The sequence below is a fragment of the Dromaius novaehollandiae genome, chromosome 2, assembly GCF_036370855.1.
Source record: "Dromaius novaehollandiae isolate bDroNov1 chromosome 2, bDroNov1.hap1, whole genome shotgun sequence".
Classification (NCBI taxonomy): domain Eukaryota; kingdom Metazoa; phylum Chordata; class Aves; order Casuariiformes; family Dromaiidae; genus Dromaius; species Dromaius novaehollandiae.
In genome coordinates this window covers 83,155,387-83,178,727 of record NC_088099.1, presented here as the reverse complement: position 1 = coordinate 83,178,727, position 23,341 = coordinate 83,155,387, and the positions used below count along the sequence as shown (strand labels likewise).

The following is a 23,341-nucleotide window of genomic DNA, read 5'->3' as shown; positions in this document are numbered from 1 at the left end:
AGAGTCCTGAGCTCCTTTCCATATGGACAGCCCAGCACAAGGCAGCTGTCACAAAGAGTGAAAACAATCCCAAAGGCCAGCTAGGGCCAGGGGAGAAGGGGGGAATCCCACAAGGACAAAAGTTGAGTGTCTCCATCAGTTTTGCCCACTTTTAGCCATGAAGGTATGTTGTACCTTAGAAGATTCTGCTGCCTCTGGATCAGTCTTTCAGCAAGAAAAGTAGTGGCATGAAAACTGAGTTTTAGCATATTGTTTAGTCCCTTTCTAGAGAGAGTCATCCCTTATAGCTGTTCCAAGAACAGCAACAACCGTAATTTAGACCTTGAAGACACCATTTAGTTCCACGTCCCTTAAGTTCTTCTACAGAAAGCAACACCTGTCCATTCAACTTCACTAGCTCTTCTTTCCAGGTGGCTTCCTTTGAAGCTTTCTTTTCTTTAGCATATTTGCAGCTTTTTACATGCAACTAGATTTCCTTAAATGTTGTATTTAAGGAATCTCCTTATCACAGGTTCCTTAGAGTTCAGATTAACAAAGGAACACAGGTCTAATAAGGCTAAAAGCACACCCAGTACAGGGCAATGAGATTAACTAGCACTCTTCCTGAATAGAAAGATTTTACATGATTCATTTCCTTTTCTTCCATGGAATGAATATATTTTGGGTTAAAAGCTGAAGCATTTCTGATATTCCCACTGACACTGGGGGAATCCAAGGCTCTAGGAGACACCTAGAACACAAGAAGTCTGTTCTAGCAGTTCTAACTTTTAACTTAGGATAATTCAGGTCAGAAGGGACCCTAGGAATTCATCTAGCCCAACCTTCTGCTCAAAGCTGGGATCAGACCAAATTACTCACGGATTTGTCCAGTCTGTTCCTGAAAACCTGACAGCCTTTTAACAGCTTCTTGTAACAGGAACTTTATTTCTGCTATATTGTAAATGATTAACATACAGTAGATTGGACCCGACTGGTTTATGATCACAGAACAAGTGACTATAGGATTCTGGTTGTCAAGGACAACTAAGCTTACTTGAATTAGGCTCTATTACTATGCCTCCATGTTAGTTATATGCCTTCTACTGCTGTAGGGGTTAATCATTATACATCCAGGCTATAAAACACATACAGCAAGTTTCTGAAAACACATTATGAGTACTTTTCGTGCGATCATGAAATGTTTTTCCAAGGCTATTCACTTTTCATACCAGCCTTTCTTTTGCAAAATTTGGTATGAAAATTTTAATCAACTTTTGTGTAATTTCCATGTTAGAAAACAAATTATTTAAGTTCAATAACTGTCCCAAATAGAGAAACACCTCTTGCTAATTGTACTCAACTCTGAAAGCTAAAAGAAATGCAAGCATGTCCCAGACTGGAATTATACCTGCATCAATGAATTCTTACTAGCAAAAGTAGCAAAACATTGCATAATGGTGATTTGAAACTAAAGCCATCAATTTACAAGAGAGGTCAAGCGCATCTGTGAGAAACCTCTGATACAGCTGCATTAAAAGTGATACAGCATTTCTGGTTTAGTACAAGTAATGTTTACTAATGACCAATATCTTATTTAATTGGAAGAAAAGTGAAACTAATTCAACAGGACACATACTTTCAGCAGCATCCTCCCAAAATCAGAATTGGTATAAGTCACTGGGCTCCTAAATCCTGCTGCTTCTATTTGCAGGCCATGATGTGACAGCAGATGTGATCACCTCCAGCAAGGTGCACAAGAACATCTGCCTGAGCCACCTCCTCAACCATTTTCTCCTCTCCACTAAGCAGAAGACACACAGATACCCCTCCCGATACCAAATTTAAGAATACTAGCACAAGTAGCAAAAATGCTTGAAAAGCAGAACGTCAGAAAAAGAACAGCAGACCTCATGACCACTGTCAATATTACACAGCACTGTGACAGAAGGAAAACTCATTAGATAAAAATGCTCACATGGCCCTCAGAAATGCGCAGGACTAGGTACAGAAGAAAATACACCAATAACTTCTCATTGCCTGTCACAAACAAGACAGTTGCCACACAGCTGTGATAACTCTCTCTCTAGGAGCACCTTCACTTCCCAAGAGCTGCCTCTAGCCCCACTCTCCCTTTTCTTACCAAGCTACTCACTGAACTGGAAGAGAGATTCTGTGGTTGCTTTCAGCAGGTCAGAACAAGCTCTGAAGTTTTACTTAATCCAAAACAAAATACGGGTAACAGACACACACTCAGGAAACAATTCCTAACACTAAAGCAACTTTTCAATTTCTTGCACCTGAAAAGGGACAGTTAAAGAAAACAAACATTCCAGGATGTTTTTCTTCAATTGCAGCATAATGATATTTGCAGCATATAATTTTAGTTTATAATCTGTTCTGCCTCAAAATCTTGGTTAGAAAGACAAACTGCTGTCAGAGAAAGGCTAATTGCAAGCAAAATAATAACTCCCTTGAACAATCTAAAGCCATCAGATTGCTCATTTATATCCACCTTGTACCACCCAAAGATCAGCTGTGCAAATGCATCTGTTCTGAAGCAGATACTTTTTACACACTGATTTCCTTTCCAGCTAGGATTTATAAGAAGAGAAATAAATTTGTCAGCTGGGACCAAAAGTATGTTCAAGACAGAATTAGAAATTTCTTCTCCCTCTCAGATATAACACTGGACTCCCAAATAGGACAAAGTTTTCATTACCTCTGTACAAAAATTTCAGAGATAAAGCAACCACATACTCATACCCACAAATAGAGTCAACACAGAAAATACAGACATATCTGACAAGTCTTTCTGGATTGGGTCACGGTAAAAGAATAATGCATGAGTTAGAAGCAGATTTATGTAGAAAGCAATCCTCTGAAGTTTCAGAGCACATATAAGCCTGATTTATACAGAAGTCTTCTAGAAAACTAAACTGTGACATTCATTAAAATCCTTATAACTCATGACAGTTTAGGACTAAAAAATACAAGGGAACCAATTCATACAAATCCTGCTGCTTATTCACGGGTGAATTAGAATTTGGCTGTTAACTCTGCCCATCTGATACAGCTTGGCTACAAAGCTCTATGCAACGGTTATGACCTAATACAACAGTCAATGGCTGATATTTTATTTAAGTTAACTTATGCTCAAAACATGTTCTTAACCGCAAACTGAACTGAAAACCACGAAGTGGGAAAGTGAGGATATAGAATTCTTGGTCTACTTCTATATTGTAGCTGTTTTATTTTATTTCCTGAACAAAAGCACAGGTACGTGGTTTAAAAAGCCACACATACACAAATCAACTATCTCTGAAGCTATGAGCCTAATAACGCCTCTCGACAAAATATTTGTGATTACATGGAAGTTTATGATTTATTAGGCTTTCAGAACAACTGATAATAGGAAGTTGAACTTCAGCTAATAAAATGTCTGCACCCCTGCACAAGTTCAAATATCCCTGATAACTAGGTTGAATCAAAAACACAGCAAGGCTTTTCTAATTTATTTGCTAATTTAGGCTAGCAGAACGTTATGTCTAACCGACTGCTCAGCTTTGGGGCATCAGGTGAGAAAGCCTTATGAGGCTTTTTATCAGCCGACTGTCTGGATGGAAAGCCTGTAATTTGGAAATATTATTAGGAGGCAGTTATATTAGTTATATTAGGTTGCAACGTGAAATAATTCCTAGATGAAAAGTTTAGTGGCTTGAACTACTACAGCACAACACTCAACATAATTTTCTGCATCTGATCTGAACTGGCTACGCAGTAGAAGCTGATCCCTTCTCTTTGTCCCGTCCTGAGAACTACAAGGTCCCAAGGCAACCCAACACAGCAAGTACTGCACCTCAGCACTGCTACCAGTGACTTTCCCTGTCGGCCTCAGCTGCAGCTTTTTCATTTCCTGCAGCTGCAGACAATGTCAGGCGGCCTCCCAGGCAGTGCCCTGGCCTGCAGCCACCAGCAGTGGGGTCTCTGTCCTCACTCGTGGCCCACGCTTTGCTCACTTACAGGCTTAAAACAACAAATCTTCCCCTTCCACGGCCTCCCTCGGTTTTTAAGCAAACAATTGCTGCTTAAGTCATCGTCTTTGTCCTCCTTTACTTCCACCTGAAATAGTGAGCCCTTCTTCCGCTATCCAAACTGGATCCCTGTTTTACTTGACCATACTCTCCGCGCTGCTGCTGTTCAGAGCTTTCTCCCCCCGCACAGCAGCGTTTGGATTCAAAATGAAAATGCGCATTTCTCAGTTGCAACTTTCAAAGCTCTTGATCGAACCTGACACATTTTACTTTTACTCTCTCCCCTTCCATCTAAAATTACCCTTCTGAAGAGAAGTTTCCAGTTGTGCAAGAGCAAGCTTAAATGTCATGACTTCAAGTTTGTCTTATCCCACTCGGTGGCCTCAACTATAAAATGTCTCCCTCTTCCAGGGGAAGGAAAGGGGAAGATTTGAAGTACCGTTGATTGTTTTGAAGGCTTTTTTTTTTTTTTTTTTTTTTTTTTTTAATCAGTTTAGCATTTACATAGCTTACAATGGGAAGCAAGTGTCAGAAGCAACCCCTTGTACTGGAAGATCTCTAGCTCACCTGTGCAATAGCTTTTCATCTTGATTGAGGTCCCCACACCAATCCACCAACAGCTCTGACACCTCAGACTCCTGCCCTACAGCAATCCTTCCCACCTCCCAGGTGCAGGGAGAACCTTAATACACAGCTCCCATCAATTCTGCCAAACTTTGCTTTGGAAGAGCATCAGCTCTTCAATCCTCCTCATTATGGCAGAGATGCTAGAGATGAGAAGGCAGACTGCTGAACTGGTATTTTTCCTTTCATGGCACCAGGGAGGAGCACACCCTCAGGAGAAAAACAAAAGCCAGTCCAGCAGTGGCGCATGGTATGTCACCATGTTATTAAGATGTCACCTACCTTTCAGATCTGAGCAAACATATACAGGTACTTGATTATAAGCAGCACGCAGCCATCCTACCCTTCAGGTAACAGAAGACCTCTGTTGCCAAATTCTGAATCATAAAGATGGGCCACACTTCACCGTCAATTAGTGTTACCAGCCCTCCCTACACCCCCAAAACTTATAGTGCAGAGAGACATGCAGATGTCAACCTCATGAGCCAAGGCTTAGAGTTTTTGTACCTCTCCAATCAATGGCACCTACACAGAGGGAGATGAAGGACTAGAGCAAATTCTTCAGACTTCAGAAGCACCCATCAAGTTGGAAAGGTCAGTGACCTTGTGGTCTAAACAGATATGAGATTTGCAAACAGTTTGTAATGCCCTATCCTGCCAATCTTGCTTGAGCTTACAAGTTTAATTTGGCTACAGCGAGTCCTGTCCCCTGCCTCTTACCCAAAGCTTTGTAGCTGCATAAATGCTCTGCAAATGAAGGAAAGAGATCTACTCATATAAAAAGGGTTTTAAACAGAGTGAAAAGAAAACTCATTAAAAAGGGAAAAAGCATCAAATAAGAGGAACATTTTCTCTCACTCATACCCACTAACATGTGGGGAATCACTGAAAAAAAATCATTGCCTTATGTATTACTTGTGAAAAACATGTTCTTCCAAAGCCACTAATTATTTTTTGTAGAGTGCACCAACTGTTATTCAGCCTCTTTACTACCCACTTGTTTGTCATCCTTCCCCATTATAAAAGGGATTTAGATTTTTTAAAATGTACTCATCTGTAAACTGCATGACAAATTGATTAAATGACCCAAATTTATAAAAACAGATTTCATATTCAGCAGAGCAAGCAAGAGGTCTGGAATCTGCAATCAACCCTTCCCCACAGTGACTATCTACCTAATGAATGTCTTTTCTCTATGTAATCCTGCCCATTATGAACAAAATGTCTGCTATCTTAACTGCTACAAAACTCTGAAAATTTAAGATACCACAATGCAACTTTTTACCCATTGATACTGACCTTAGATACTTCAAATAATAAGCACACTTTGAAGACAAGTAACACGTACAAACTTTCATAGGCAAGTCTAGAGGGTCATTTTTTGGGTTGTCACCTCTTGTCTCCTAACATCATGAGACTAAAACAACATTACATTTTGTGATTGACAGATAAAAGGTGGACAGGTAAGGAATGACCAAGATCAGCTGTCAGAACTAGGCTTCACTGAACATACTTTCTTCTTTTCTAATCTTTCGGATTACCCTATTTCAAATAGTCCACATTTCAGATGACTGCAGGCATTAAATATCACCCAACATTTCTGGCTCAGTGATGGAAAATGGCTTTACACAATTTAAGAATCAGCTGCAAATTAAGAGTTTTGCCATTTCAAACCTTTGAAGCTCACTCCAGCTCTGACACTGGTTTTCTTGGTTTTCCAACTTGTTGGTTTAGTTGGCAAACAGATGATATTATTAAACAGTGTTGGAAAGGTCAAACTTGTAGGCACCACAGAACAGGGCCTCAGTAATATTTTGAATATAGTTTTACAGAAATTACTAAGATGAGAAGATGTCACTAAGAGATCTATGGAATGCAAATGATACTGAAAAGCATGCCAAACTGATTCACTTAAATCCTTCATTTATATAGGCTAAATGATCAAAAAACCCCAAGCAGCCAACCCTGTCATCTCTTCCACTCCTGGTGGTGGAGTGGTGGATTATCTCCCATTTTCTTCTGCAGTTATGTAAAACCTTTCTGCCTTAATGTGTCCTCTTACAGCAGCTTGGGATGCCAGACACAGAAATTCCCAACTCATGTCTACTTCACATAGTTTAACCCATGAACTGTACATAATTACTCAGACTTGATGCTTACACTTACACACTGCGCCTGACACATCACACATTTTCAGACCTACAGACTCCACAGGCCAATATCCTCATTTGTTGAATCATTCAAAAACTGTGGAAGTTTTACTGCATTATAGACAAAAACTCCATCTATATTAAAAAGACTAAAGTTGCAGAATACAGCACTAAAAATCTGGGAAATATGACATTTGAAAGTTGTCCACTCAAGTGCATGAGAGACTGCCTTAAATTATTTAAGTCATTCACTTGTTCTTTTTCCAAAGAACTCCTACTTCAATCAATGCCCACAACAAATAGCACTTAAAAACTGAGAAGATCATCGATTTTTTTTTCCATGCCTCTGATTAGCATATTCCCCAATGCCTTGTTTAGAGATCTTCAGTCAAACCCAGCATTTGAGAAAGAATGAACAACTCCTCCGTGGGATTGTTGGAGGTACTTATCACTACAGGAGAAAAAAATAAAACCAAAACACTCTATTAATTTTGCTTAATTTTTGTGATCCCTCTGTGAAATAAATGAACACTATCAACCTCTTTCAAGGGACAGTGATGAGGCAGAAACTGAAGTCAGAAGCATGCAGCAGTTTCAAGTGCTCAGTAAAAAGCCCATTTTTTTCAGATGACTTAACAGTATACAGGAGTTTGCATGTTCAAGACAGTTCACACTGACTTTAGCTGCAGTCATGCGCGTGGGAAGTTTTACAAACCAAATGTCCAACTCCTGAAGCTGACGCCCAGCAAGCAAAATTGGAATAAACAATGAGCAGCTGCATCTTAACAGCTAGGGTTTATATGATGTGCCGTAATATCATGCACGAAGCCCGTGGCAGAGGCAGAAACAGAAGCCACCTAGGACTGCAACCCTGCAAACAATCTTGATTCTAGCATTACCCTTTTATTGTTTGTCAGTTTGCTTTATTAATACAATTAATTAATGCTCCGTTTTCAAAGCAATGTGCCAAACAAACAAAATTTAACTTTCCACCCCACTTCCCTCATACAAATGCTAGAGGAAGAAAGAAATACAGATTAAGCCCACTGGTTTAACTCGTAAGAGAAAATTTTTCCCTCTTGAAGAGGCAAATAGTTTTGTCTCTGTTACACAGAGCCCCTCAGGAGTCTGACCGGCTCAATGCTCTCCATATAACTTACATATTGTTCAGCAGAGTCTGCCTCTCTTAATAAAATTCTCTATATTCAAAAATAAAATCCCCCTAGCTCCATAAGAAACAGAATTTTTATCAATTCTAAAAAAAAGTTGACATATCCACAATTTCACTCCCCCTGTCAAAGGAAGAAATGTTTTAGTGAAACCTAAATACCGTTTCCAATTTTATCATCAAAACAGCTGCAAACTTTCTCCACCCAAAGGGTTATAGCATACAGGAGGTCAAAAAAAGTATTCCAACTACACAGCTAAATCCTTCAGACTTTTACTTTATCACCTTTGCATTCAGGAAGTTCCTGCTGTACCTGCTCCTGATAGAAGAAACTGAGTAAAGGAACTGCAGCATAGCAAAACCTTTAAAAATCACCAAAAAATTAACTGATTTTTATTGTACCCTTCAGAGATGCATTCTTTCACATCTCTGAAAAGGAAAAAGAAAAAAAAAAAAAAAAAAAAAAAGAAGCCCAATGAACTAAGATTTCAGAGCTGCACTGGAAAAGGGAATGAATTTTGTCACTGCTGCTCTGCAAAATGTGGTTAAACAAAATGCAGATGCCCAAACAGCCAGGAAGCATGGATGCGTGTATTTACCTTTTTCACTGCAGTGAGAAGACATGGTAATGCCACGTTACCCAAAATTTGTCCTGTTGACAGCTATATTTCATTTTGATCATTTCCTACCTTTGTGGTTGAAAATGCCCTCCATCTCCATGCTGCTGCGAGAGTGAGCGATGCAGAGGGAGCCGCAGGGGACCAGCCCTTCCGCCGCCGGTGATCGATCCGTGGTGCGCACCAGGCACCAGTCTGGCTTGTCATGGGGCCTCTCCAGCACCTCCACGGTCTGGCCCCGGCGGATCGTCAGCTCATTGCTGTTGCAGGCGGTGAAGTCATGGATGACCACTGTCAGCTCGCACCCACCAGACAGCTGCGAGGAACAGCAAAGACCAGAAGTCAGATGAACGCGCGTGATGACCCCTTCAGGCATGCAGCGTTACCTAGTTAGGATTCCTGGCAGCATGCATGCTTTGGGTGAAACAATAAGTTTCTGGGACTTTCCACGTCAAGAAGAGATAATTTCAAAATAAGGCAGTTCTGATGTTTTACTACAGATTTTAGCTCTGCTTGTTTCTGCCCGTGTTCAAAGTACACTGGTTCTGACAGTGTTGGGCAGAGGTCATTTTTCTTGCTAAACTTGCTACCCTAAAAGCTGAAGCAGCAGTCACTTCAGAATAAATATTATAGGTGATAACTGGCCTCAAAAAGCCAGATATTACTAAATACAATCACCCATCAGCTTTAGATCTTGTAATTTAAAAGGAAAAAGTCATCTTTTTTGAATAAGCTGACTGGCCCATTCCTGCCCCACTCACAGTTTACTCTCTACACAAAAAGGTCACAAAATCACCCAGGATATACCACATATAAATACAAAAATCAGCACAAACTTCTTACTGGAAGACTCCCAAACACTTAAGTCTGACACAAAACCCCCATAGGCTCCTGATTTTCGCCTTTTTGCTGATTCCCCAAATGAACACACACAACTTGTGAACTTGAATTTGAGACCTTGAATTAAGGGAATGAAAGCTCAGGGTCCCTCCCATCACCCAAAACACCTCATTAGAATTATTCTGCCTAAAGCTTAATTTTCCTTTCTTTGATTGTTTCATCTGCTTTGATATAAAATTAAGGTTATGTGAATTTTGCAAAGCTCCCAAGATTGCTCAAGGTCAGAACATTCATCCAACTTAACTAAATGATGATTGCTGAGAGAATTCCTTCTCCTTCCGAACAGTAAGAGTGCTCCAGGCTACTTGTGACTGCAGCGTATGGCTCCTGCCACAGCTCAGACTGCTCCAGTGCAACATGCCTATTTGGTCTCAGACGGTATGCAACTTTAGGGATTCAGCAGTGTAGACCAGGTCATTAAACTCTAACTTGGAGAGGTTACCCTGCAACACCGCACTTGGACAACTACTCAGTGGGAACTCTAACTGTAGCAAATACAGAAGCATACACTACACCAACATATCATACATGATTCCTGCCACACTGTGTTTTGACTGTTGTTACATTTATGCTCTTATCGGGCTGCCAGCTAAGTCCCATGAGCTTTAGGAAAACGAGAGATGAGATTTGCATCATTATTATTTTCATGAAAAGTCTTGAAGTGAAATGCCAAGTGCAAACTTTACTAGGATGCCACTACTTATTATTGAGCGCAAATTTTAGAGCAGGCAACAAAAGCAAAAAAAAGCAGTAAGACTCAAAGGCTAATTCCAGCCTCCTCTTCCTCAAGTCTGCAGCCAGCCACAGGTGATGACTCCTAGCAGACAGCCTGGGGCAGCTCCAGTGCTTTCCCGTGCTCTCTCCCTGCTAATCTCATCAGCTGCCCTTACTTGTGTGGGTGCACACAAAGTAGGAAAAACTTTACTTTGCAGGGGGATGCAGGGGAAAAGAAGGGCTGAAAACTCTTGTACATCTAATATTTAAGGAAAATAAGTCAGGCTGCACCCATTTAGACCCAGGCTAAAAATTAATCACATTGCTTCTACTACATCTCTATAGACAGCCCCAATACCCAAATTATGAGGTGCACATCTTCAAAACATGCTACCTTTTCCCTCACTAGAAGTTTCTCGTTCCCTTCCCCCTCTTCTTCTGTGCTATATTAGTTTTTAGTCTACATAAACTATGCCAGAGGGGAAAAAGTAGAGCACTTTCCCTTGTTTTCTGGTATTGATTTATGTTACAGCCTTCCTCAGACCAACTCAGAAACAATTGAAAACATCTGTATGCCTGATGGGGTCTATGAAAAAGCCAATGGAGTATGACTTCATGAGGTATCCAACGCAGACCTTAAATTTTTCTCAGGGAAGTCTATATCCCTCCCCCAATTGCTGCAAGTACAAGTACAGTAATAAGTAGAGACTTTTCAGAAATTGCATCTAGGCATGATATTTTCTCCTAAATACCCACAGGAATATAGCTCTGGTGCTCTACTTGCTTTTCTGACCCTCCACTTCCTCCAAAGAGAGATTAAAATACACTTTGTGACCAGATGCTTTGGCTGTAATATAGGTGTTATTTCTTTTCCTTCCCCTAACAAAAAAAAGCTGAAGTTCTCAGACTTGATGATCAATAAGTACTTTAAATGGTATTAAGCTAAAGGAAAAAGCAAACAAAGGCTGTCACTGGCTATGTCACAGACTATTGAAGTATAACCAGTCATTGAGACTACGTGGGAATGGGATATCCTAGTTGGTCAGTATTCCTCCCAAACTCAATATTCACTCACACTTCAGCACACAGTGCGTGCTTCCTGTATGCAAGTGGTATAGTTGCACCCCATGTGCAAACATGCACAAATTGCACGTTCTGAGATGTGACAGTGCAGGGCTTTTCTACTGCTGTCTAAAACACCAAAAACAACCCTGTATTCCTCACAGCCCATCTCTAAGCATAAGTTATGAAGTAACTAATTAAGACCGAGAGTTTTTCCCAACTATCCCACCTCTGAGATAACAGCCCTAATGGTTAGAAAGCACTATTTTTCTTCATTTCATTGTCCTTTTCTTCTCCCCATAACATGCTTTATGAAAGCAGACTCATCTTTCGCACTGATTAAATGCAGTTGGAGGGCAAGGAGTGTCTGTGATTACGTGCATTGCTCAACAGCTGTTGCTGGACAGCTTTGGCAAGGCACTCTAGGCTGGAGAGGAGAGAGAGGCACAGCAGAACTGGCAGACTGACTTGCACCAGACAGAATAGTTAGTTATAAAACCACCTAAATTCAAGTTTAGGCTGAACAAGGGTTTTTATGTACTTTATCCGTCCTTCTCAAGAAACCCTTTATGTAAACTGAATTAATCATGCATGATAAAAATAAATGAGGCTATGTCTGAAACATGGAAACTGGAGAGACAGAGACTAGGTGAGAAACAAAAGACAGACAGAAATAGAACTGCAGATTAAAAAGGTGCAGGGTTTAATCAAACAACTAATCATGGGACACAGTGTCTTGCAGTTGCTGAAATTAATGTTCACCATCTATGTTCATCTTTCTGTGGCCTTTTAATCACTGTCATTTGTGGAGTGGAAAAAAAATCCATTGCACGCATTCACTGGCGAAATACATTTGTAGTGTTTGCTGAATTTGGAGATGCTATGCTAAGTGTTCATCTGCCATTCTGTCCCTGAAAAGATCACTACTGACAGAGTGCTGCTGAGTACAACAGCTTTTCCATCAGGCCATATTACCTCATCTCAGGATTGCATGTTAAATTTAGTGCCCTATTGTAATTCTATATTGATGAGAAGGAAAAAGAAAAAACAAGAGAGCATCTAATAAAATTTCCCAGTTATTTTCAAGGGTGAAAATCTATAACTCCTTTTTAAAATGGAAACAAGTGCACTGTGGGAGAAAAGAAAGGGGAGATGAGTCCTAGCTCAAATAAGAGTATTAGGATTTGACCAGGTAGCTTCCCTGACTTGTTTTTTGACTATGAAAAGAAATGCGTGTTCAGAAACACACCTCGTTTTTACTAAAAGAGAAAACTAGAACCTCTTCTGCTGATGGGAGCCTTTTCTTTTCTGTGCTTTCAGCTGGCAGAAACTAAATACTTGGTTGTCTCCTGCTGCTTCGGTCCTTTTTCTATTATCCAAAGTACTACACACAAGCTTAAAGAAGCATGTGAATGAAATATAACTTCAAATAGAGAGCAGTACAAAATGTTACCAGCTGGGCATGAAAGACAATTAGTTCAAAATAAAATACTGCTCCACTGACCATGCAGAGTAGCTAGCAGGACTTCTACTATTTAAGATAACTATGATAACTCTTCATCTAAAAACCTCTCGCTTTCTCATTTACCATAATAGTAGTTTGGATTATTTCATGTTACTACCTGCTCAGCTAACACAAGCATGAAGAGATCTATCAGGCCCACCGCACTGTTTCCTTCAGCCTCCCCACTTCTTTTCCCACATGCTGAATCAAGTTCAGAACAGGATGTTAAAATCGGATCCAGCTCCGAGGCTATGGAATGAATGGGCAGAGTGTCATCTCTTATTCATTAGGCCACCCGAAAATGCCAGCTCTGCCGCTACAGAATGGGAGTGGAAGGAATGCTGTGAAAGGTGGAGGGGGAAATATTTACTGAAAGGGTACAGTAAGAGCACTCACTGGGAAAACTAAGAGGCTTTGACAGAGCAAGAGAAAGTTTACATTTCATCCTGGACTGCATTATACCTTCCAATACCTCAGGATGGGCCAACGCTATGGATGTGTTTTAGCTTGTCCTGCAATATATGCAAGTACACCAGAGCACTCCCTAATACGAGGAAGGTTACATTAAAAAGGGGTGGAAAGAAATCTTAAGAAGTTATCTAGTCCATCCTTTTCTCTTCCTCCAGAGCACAATCAGCTACATCTATGTGACTCATCATTAACATTTATCCAAACTGGTCCCAAGGATCTCCAGTGATGGGTGTTGCCCAGCTCTCACAACTAGCATTCTTGTCCCATCCACTAAAATACAGGTGAAAGACTGGTCCATACTTCTGCATGACAGCTTTTTAAATATTTGAAGACCTCCTTTGCTGAAATGCTGTACTCAAAACTGCTTGCAGTATCTAGTAGAGGACTTAGGAGGGCTGAGCAAAGACTGAGGACTCTGTGTCTTACAGCTTGGCATCCTGTTTGTACATGCCAGTATAGGGCTGTTGGGTTTCTTTTTTTCTCCTTCCCATAATCGCATCATATGGTTAAATTATGTTCAGCTTGTGATCCTCCAAAACTTCTAGAGCTTCTTCTCAAAAACTGTTCAGCCCTCTCACCATCTTCATTAGCAGTTAATTATTTCCAGCTATTCACAATGGCTCAAATGTGTCCCTACTAAATTGCATGGTATTTTGCCAATCCATTTTTCCTATTTGTCAAGATGTTTTTGAATCCTAACCCTGTCTTCCAATACAGTTTTCAGATGACATTAAGCTGGGAGGAATGGTAGCTTTATGAACATACTAACTATTGCACCATCCCAATCATTAATGAAATGCAACATACAAAACAAGAGCCAATCATCAAAAGTTACAATTCTAACCCAAAAAGCCAGGGTGCAGAAGCAGCAGCTAATCATGAAGTTATTCTCAGTTGTTAAGGCCATTTCCAAATATGTCAGAAAATAGGATACAAAGAGGAAAAGTCTACCGGACACACTTAACCGCTTCCAGGCTAAGGATTTTTAGCTCTTTCAGTGTAGATGTCTGAGGAGATGAAAAAGAATATTGAGTTTTGGATAAAGGATTTCATTCTTGATATTCTCCCTGCATGACAACTTACCACTTTAACCAAAACAGTGTTTAAAGAGAGTCGATTGTCTGAACATATACTTGGAGAACACGTAAATGGTTTTACTTCACTGTTGATTACTATGAGATGCTTGTTTTTTGTTGGCTTTTTTCCCTTAAAACCAAAAAGCAGGACACAAATGAACACACAAATGTTCAGCAACAGCATAGTCAGTGATGCACTGCTAAACAGTTTCACCACTTGCTTAATGCTATTTAAAATTAAATGATATTTTTAATGCTTCTCAATTTGGAATCCCAGCTCCACTTGGGATCTGTTGCATTTTTAATGAATGTGACTGAAAAGTCCCATTGTTCCTTCTGGCTAACCACATCAACAGCACCTAAAAATCCCTAAATCATTTTGCTCCATCTCTGTAAGACATCCAAACATATTTTAAGCTTCTAGGCTGAGAAAAGCAAGAGGGAATTTTAAACACCAAAGGGACTGCAGCTGAAGAATTCTTAACGTATAAAGTGAGAGATTACTTCATGTTCAGCAAGAGTGTCAACATATCCTACAGATTTCGCTGGCCTTCTGCCTGTTACTGTTCCTGTTCCTTAGCAATTTCTATTTTATGTTTTTAAGCAGTCTTAAAAATTCTCTCCTTCATATTCAAACCAAACTATACATAAGAAACATTAAACAAGGATATCTTGTTAATTCATACACTTTTAAGAAGTGCACAAACAGTAATGCCTTTCCTCAGATACATACAATACATAACAAAAGCAACTCCCAGAGGGCCTCTCAGTCTTCAATATGAATTTGTCTGTTTTTCCTGTCAAAGAAAAGTCTAGCAAGAATTTCATACACTCATGTGAAAACTGCAGGCTACTTTAACACCACCACCAAGCTCATTAACCAACTTTAAAATTTAATTTGTCAGGTAAATATTTAGAAACTCTCTCCATTTCTCCTTCCTTTAACTTAAAATTCCTGTTAAACAGGTTGTTGGTAAGAAGCTTGGACGACTATCCACGTCGCACTCCAAGACAATGCTGAGGGCATTTCACTTAGCCAGCTCTGTGAATAATTCTCATGTGATGCATGAAATAGTACCGTGAAGAGCAATGGGAGACAAGCTAATCCCCAGTAAATAGTACACTGTAAACAACTGAGGAGGAGCAATGGTTGTGCTTGCTAGGATGGATTGCAGCGCCTCCATTTGAATCAAAGCACAATCCAGCCAGATTGTGCTCAGATAGCTTGTCATCTCAGCCAACGACCAGGGAAATCAGAGGTGCTATGTCTTAGACAAACTGAGCCAAACTTTTAAGAACACATATACTATGCATCAGTCTCTTTCCCCGTACAGGTAACATTGTTTCTGTAAGTCTCTGAGCAGCTAGGTAAGAATGGAAGGCATAAAGCAGCAACACAAAAGTCACTGAAAGATATTTTTCCTGCTCTAAGCAACCATTTTTCCAATAGATATCCTTAGAAGAAACAACCAAAGACTACAGAACAGTTTCAGTACAAATACACGAGACTAAAGCATAGGCTAATTTTGCCAAATACCAGAGCAACCCTAAATACCTTTGTACTTCCTTTTTTCTGTCTTCCTCTTTTTTTCATATGGGAAAAAAATCATAGGCTTTAAATGACATACAAAAATACAGAAAACTAGAACTCTTTTAGACGACTGTGGGAATTGCTGAAACATTGTGAGAACCTATTCACTTAGCTGCCTATAATACACTATTTGTCTGTGCAGTTTGAGTAGCTCATCAGATCAATTTTACCCAACGAGATAATAGGCCAACCCCATGAAAAAACCCTGTTTTTAGATAATTTACTAAGCAGTTTCTATTTTCTTACTCATTTCCTACATGATAAACACCTGTTTTCCATCTCTGCCTCCCTCCAAGGTCATTCTCACTTGCCAGAAGTCGTCTTTTAACTCCAAAGTAACACACACACACACTTCATAGAAGAATTTTCACTCTTTTGATTGCTGTCTTTTATCCATGAAAAGCTTTGGCTATGCCAGCCTTAAGAGATAACCCAGCTAAAATCTGTAGGCAGACACGAAAGAAACACCAGCACCAGTATCATATGGTAACATTGTGGGTTACTCCTTTTAATATGGTGATTTTCATTAGCTCTCATGTGGAAGGAGAGCACACTCACCCTCTAATGCATGAGCATGGGGATGGAATTTTTGCCTTCACAAAACTAACCATATGGCCATGACCAACCCCAGGCTAGTACAAAGAACAGATGGTATGCTTTCAGAAAGGCTGACTGAGACTAAGCTCAAGAAAAACTCTGTGCCCTGAGTATCAAATTTCACAGAAAATAGAACTCCATTTTTAAATTGGGTCAAAGCTTCGAACAATCTGCAGAAGGCAGCAGATTCAAGTTTGGAATAAACAGAATTCCCTTATGATCTATTGGATTTAGACAATCTCCTCAGTTCCCCCATTGCATCTAAATTTTTAAATTGCACATAGCTACTTTTAAGAAAGATTTGACCATAAGTAAATGTTTCCATCCCTCCTCTCTAGAGGTAACTAAAGGCCAATCTCAGTAATAACTCCCACTAAAGCATGAAGCATTTGCTCTCAGAACAGAGCACCACATGGGAAACTTACCTTATCGCTGTCTAGCGTGTTCTGAGAGGTTCGTGAGGCAATTGAAATAGTATCGGGTTGGCTGCTACCATCTCCCTGACTGTCCAGGTCCTCGCCGTCTCTACAGATAATTTAGTTTTCATTACAATGTTAGCACTGTGTTTGTAACATGATAGCTCCTACCTGTAACTCTAAAGAAAAGGCACCTAGGCAATGTAACGGTGAACACCAAGACAAAACAATTGATGCAAAAATCAGATATTCAGCACTTAATACTTTGTTCTATGCTTTAAAGAGACAGCATACAGATTCTTTTGTTCCAGGACTGTATCATGTGGAGTTAAGGCAATGACAAGCCAGCCAGAACCACGGTAAGAAACTCATGCAGCCACTTTGCCAAAGTTTCATGCAGCCACTTTGCCAAAGTTAGCAAGCAGATCCCTCAGTCACACGTTTTAAACCCCACAGAAGACCAAGAACCCAAATAATACATGCAGAATTGTAAAAATCTAAAATGCACAGATCTCCTGGAGAAAAAAATACTGCAATTCCAAATCCCTTCAATTTACAATGGCTGAATTTACACAAGTCAAGGACTGTTCAGAGCAGAAATCTTAACCTGTTCAGTACAGCAGGAAATTTGAGATTAATTGTAAGATAAAACTGGCCACAGTGACTCTTGCTTTTGGGCAATCCACTGAAAGCCATGAGAAATTCAATACAACAGAGGAAACCTTGCTGTTGGAATGGTGTACTTGGAGATCTCTCATTATTTTAAATACCACTTACCTTCTTCCTTTCTGTTTTGTTGTTGGTGCAGTTTTGGGGATGTGGATTGGCTCTTTCAATGCTCCTTTCAAATGAATGGTCCTTTCTTGTATCACTTCCCGAATGTGTTTAATCCAGTCCTGTTTATTCTCTATACTGGATGCCTTTGATGAGAAAAAAAAAAAACAACCCCGTCCCCACACAATGGACTATTATAGCTGAGAAGATCCACGAACATAGTCAGTGAATGAACACAAAGAGAAAGGCATAAAGAATGATTTTGTGAATCATTTTTGAAAACCGGAACAGAGAAAATTCAAACTAGCTGTCTTCACTTTGAAGCCCCGACACTATTCTACACTTCCCAACATTATTAATATTGTTCATTTAAAAGGCATCATAACTTGAAGGCCCAAGAAGGCTGAAGCCCAGCAGATGCCTACTGCGAGGCAGGGTGGATTGACTTAGTTCAGCAAGTCCAGTAATAATAGTTTAAAAATTGGCCTAAAATACAGCATGAGTTTAAAATACCAATTCTAAATTTATACAATAATCTGCTAATATTGACAGAAAACTAAACTCATGTTGCAACACGTATGCTTCCACAGCATCTTTGGTATTACTTTTCCCACATTTCAAATTTACCTGGGAGCAGAGAGCTAGCTGAGGGATTCTGTCTTAACTGCATGTAAGATATCATCAGTATTTTTCAAATATACTAGAAAAGACTTTGATACCCAGCTGCTTAACACATAATCCAATTGTTTAATCCTATTGCTCTATACCTGAAAAGATATTAAATATAAACAATGGTACAGACCTTAAAAACTTAGTGACCTGCTACTTCTCTTAATGGCCCTCTTCTAAAACACTGGGCTTTTAATACATTATAAACATTACCAAAACAGCGAAAGATTTCAAAATGGAATTCTAGTTGGAGAATGTTGCAGGAACAGATAAACAGTTAGGAGAAGGGGCTTTGGTTCTTTAACAAACAAAACCAATTAGAAAAAAAGCCAAGCACAGTTTTGTTAAATCTTCCAAATCTTTTATTTATTTTTTCATGGAATTTACTTATAGTATTAATGAGCTAAGGATGTGCTAGTTTAGACCTTCCAAACAAACAAAAAAGTTAACAAAATCATTGAAAAGCTTAATATACCGTATGAGTTACCTGAATATCCTGTACTGGAAGAATAAAAACATTTTCAGACAAGAACAGGAACACCTGAAAGTCACCTTACATAGACAGTCCTTAAAACCAAAACCCCTTCTATACTGCCCTATGCTGGGAAGACCATTTCAGGCTGCAAAAAAATTGTCTGTGAAATTAAGGGAGTATCAACACTGAACAAATTGTATTATTCGGTGATGTTATGTTTCATTTCCCTGCACTCATTGACTGCTGGGTACATCAAAATTATTGGGAGCTGTTCCATAGCCTAGAATTCACTAGAATTAAGTCATAAATTTTACTGGCCATTTTAAAGTGGTATTATTGAGTAATCACCAAAAATATATCTGAAAACATAAACAAGTTTAATACCAGGCATTGTAACTTGTAAAAGGGAAGATAAGCTTTTCTTTGAGCTCAGCACTGCTAAGTGATACAACAGAAAAGTTTCCAAGTTGACATAGTCCTCAAAATATGTGAAACTACCCATTAGCTTCTTGTAGTATTACAAAAAAGATCTCTAGTTGAAACAGTAGGTCACAGATTACATACCAGAGCTGCAAGAAAAATGGATTTGGCCATTCTCCTTGTTAGACAAGACACGCTTCTGACATCTATAACTTCCCCAGACTCAGAATTTACAGGCATTATCTTCATGCTTTGCATGTGCTCTCACCCAAAGGCAAGTATCTTCAGGGAAACTCATAGGCACTGACAAACACGTAAATTGCTTTGTAGTTCTATTTTTTGAGTAAAAATACAGGCAATGGAAAACAACATCAGCAATGAACAGCAGTAGCTTGAGTGTAAAATATATTGCTGATGCCATGATTTGTCTGCAGTCTTCTGAGCTGCTCGGTTAGTTAGCGGCCAAAGACTTCAAGCTACAGAATTCCAGTGGAGAAAGCAAAGCAGAGCAAATTGGTTCAAACCTCTTTCTACTCCACTTTGGTGAGCCAGTTTGTTTAATCTTCAGATACACTACACAGACTCCCCTCTGCTTTCAGGCCATTTGGGTTAAAAACACACCACGTCTGATTCCAGACAAAGGAAGATTATCTACCTGTCAGCACCTGTCCTGAGGCAAGCAGTAAAAGTCATCGCTTGTTGCCTTCCCAACAGGTATGAACAACAGCTACAGCAAGACTCTGTACAGTTTACAAGCACATCCACTACATTTACCTTGAGAACAATTTTGTTGTCTGAAGTTGGTGTCCTTCCAACCCACAGAGCAAACTTGCAGGGATCTCCTTCTACATGTTCTGTGACACCCAGTTCAGAAGTCTGGAATTAAGAAAAATTGGTTATTACTCCATTACAATTTTGTCTCAGTAGCCACAAAGGGATGCCAATACTCTGTACAGCTGCGCTCCGCTCTTTAAAGGGAGCCTTGGAAGCTCAAGCCTAATTCATGTATTTGAGAGAATCCTTTATTCTGTGGGTTTTTTTTCTTCAGGAGCAACAACTGCAAGTTGATAACTTTTTCCAAAAAAGTAACAATAAACAATAGTATTATGATCTGAAACATAAAACTGCTTATTTTACATTTTTTGAATTGACAACAAAAACCTTGTGACTCAAAAAAAGTGTTGAGTGGAAGATGGTGCTGGTTTCTCTCCTTGCTGATTTCCATTGGGGAACACTCATTACTTATTGATACTAACGTTTTTGCTCAGATAAGATATAGCTAAGAATTCTCTTGCTATCTTCTAAGACTGAGACCTCTTTTCTGCCAAAGAAGTCTGTCCTAGTATGTTTCCTTCCCTCTGAAACAGATGAAAAATGTTCATCAATTCAGTCACTGTGGAGAATTTTGAGGGACACTTGCATTAGCAATCACTCTTTGGGGATGCTTTAATGTCAGAACCTCATAGTTAATTATCCTCCAAAATGTTTTTCCTTTCCAACTGGAATAACATCTCAGTCATGTGAATTTCCTTCTAGTTAAGCAATTCATATAGGATCTATGCCAAAAGAAAACACAAACTAAGGAATATAGCTCAAATTACAAGATCTATGCATCTGAAAGAGCTAAGCATTCTTATATCATCTGATACTATGAATAAAGTTTTAAGAGTATATGTTGTATGTACAATAGAAGCTGAATTTTCCCCCTGTATGCCTCACAGAATATACTGGTTCATTACAAGAGATCCTGGAGACAGAATCTGACAAAGTATTTTGTTCTAGTCTCATTGGGATGCCAACTTGTTTTGTTTCTTTGAGAACAACCCATCCTTTCAGCTTTTTCATTTCTTTTGGTAAAATGGATGTTCCTTCATTGAAATACTTAAAGTCTGTGATGCATTTTAAAGCTGACTCTCCAACAACTTTGACGTGTTAAAAAGCTTATAAAATACTTAATCCAACATTACATTAAGTAATTCAAACAAAGTAATATCCTACTGCATGCTGCAATATAAAGTCTGAATGGGCAGGACAGTATTACTTTAAATGTTGTTTATTTTTAAAAAATCTAGTAAATTTAGAAGCATTAGTACATTTGTGAGCATTATTAGTTTTACAAGAGACAGCTGGAGTGGGATACAGTAGAGATCTATAAAATAATGAGCAGCAAAGCAGACACAGGTTTTAACTGCCTCTCTCAAAACAGTAACTGGTGGGCATTAAGTGAAACTACTAGGAGCCAGGTTGAAAACCAAAAACAGGAAAGTTGTTCTGTACCTAACATGTAGTTGAGCAATACAGCTCTTGGCCAAAGGACAATGTAAATGTAAAATGTGGCATGAGATCAAGGGACAAACTCATGGAAGAGAAAGCCACTGGGCGTTACTGAATGTATTCTAGTGATGTATCGCTTGCTGCTTGTTCCCACAGTCTTCCTTAGGCATTTGCTTTTGGCCACTTCATTTCTTTCCAAAGATCATTAACACATTCCTCTGCCACCACAAATCACACAGAGTATCCTGTGCTGGAGAAATCCTGAAAGTCAGCACACTCAACGTGCAAGCGATGAGACTCACTTCACTAAAACCACCTCGCAGGTTACAGCGTGGGAGACAGGATACTGGGCAAGCAAGGTCATTGTCCAACTTGACATACATGCTTTCAGTATCTTTATGAATGCCTTTAACTTAAGATCAAGCTGTAAGAATTGCTACAGTAAGTGATCGATGTTATGAAATATTTTGACAAGTAGGATACGAAGGCAAAAAGATATGCTTGTATTCTAAACACGAGGTACAGTGACAGTGTTGAATATGTCCAGCAACTTCTCTAGGACTAAGGGTACTATTAGTTCTCATCAGGAGAACTGACATGATGAGCTTACAGCATTGACTTTTCAGCTCTGTCTCTTCTCCCATGTCATGCCATATAAAAGGAAGGGGGGCAGGAAGAATAAGGTATTCTAAAGCATGATTCTAAGAGGTAAAGTAAGTTCACGTTCCTGTTCTTAATTGTCTATTAAAAACTCATCTTGCCCTCAGTGGATGTAGAGCAAACTGAGAAAGCCGCTCTTCTCACTTGGCTACGTAGGTTTACAGAGCATGAATCCTGCTCTTTCACCCAAGTTGTACTATAAGACAGCAGGGGGATTATGAATTCCAGGTTCAAATTTTGGAAAGCATACACACCACAAATAAGGAAAGCAAGAGGGGCTTGTTCTTAAACACGGAAAAAATGTTTCCTTCACATCCTTTCAGTAGGCAATAAAAAATTTATTTTATTCACAAAATATTACTGCAAGACTACTAATCTCAGCACACATTCTGGAATGAGCCCTTCCATGGCAAGGAGTTCTCGCCTTTCCAGACCAGTATTTGCAGAATACTCACCAGAAGGAATCTTCAACTCTGAGATTACTGCAAGAGCAATAGTAAGCAAGCAGGCTGAAGCCCACCTGTCAACTCCTTCCACACTTCTGCTTTATACGAATGAGTCTTAAAGAACCAGCAATCATAGACATAATTAAAACAAAATCAATCCAGCCAATCTTGGTTTCCCCTAGTCATGACGCACCAAGATTGATATCCTGTCTTCAGTAGTTATTTTCAGTCTACCTTCTCCTCAAAGGCATAACAAAACAGCAAGCTTATAAGATTCACAATCTAGTTTTCAAGGCTATTTCCTGCAGTGCACTGAAAGAGTTGTTCAAGTTCTTAAGGCATGCTTAAGTCATCTGAACCTAGTCACTTAATCACCTAGACACAGTTTTCTAAATACGATCACTTGTTCTCCTATACTTACAAACAATTTACTCTTGTAAATGTATTTGCTCCTTCCGCTGGAGTCCTTCACTTCTTTACTGAAAACCAAGGACATCTCAAAAAGGAAAAGGTGCCTCTCTCTGCCCTTTCGAATTAGAGTTTTGGGGTCCCACACTTGAAAGGATTCTTGAAGAATGAGCTCTCCCTGAGATTCTATATTTTCATCAAAGCCTAGAAAATCAGAAAGAGGAAAGGTTCACCATGAAAAGTTAATAATGTGAGGAAATTTAAAAGCATAGCTTTTGTTTATTAAGCAATTTCTTTATCTGACTTCTTTTTCAA

General features: G+C 39.4%; 1 protein-coding gene across 2 annotated transcripts in view; it reads right to left on the bottom strand.

Annotated features, from left to right (window-relative positions):
* TRIO (trio Rho guanine nucleotide exchange factor) overlaps positions 1–23,341 on the bottom strand; it is a 255,971-nt gene that overhangs the window by 65,970 nt on the left and 166,660 nt on the right. For both annotated transcript variants that reach the window (XM_064506864.1, XM_064506862.1), the window contains exons 30-34: positions 23,040–23,230; positions 20,013–20,114; positions 17,678–17,820; positions 16,910–17,009; positions 8,642–8,885 (exon numbers count right to left, since the gene is read on the bottom strand). In XM_064506864.1, the coding sequence (XP_064362934.1) occupies positions 8,642–8,885; positions 16,910–17,009; positions 17,678–17,820; positions 20,013–20,114; positions 23,040–23,230 (780 nt within the window). The remainder of the gene's footprint in view (positions 1–8,641; positions 8,886–16,909; positions 17,010–17,677; positions 17,821–20,012; positions 20,115–23,039; positions 23,231–23,341) is intronic.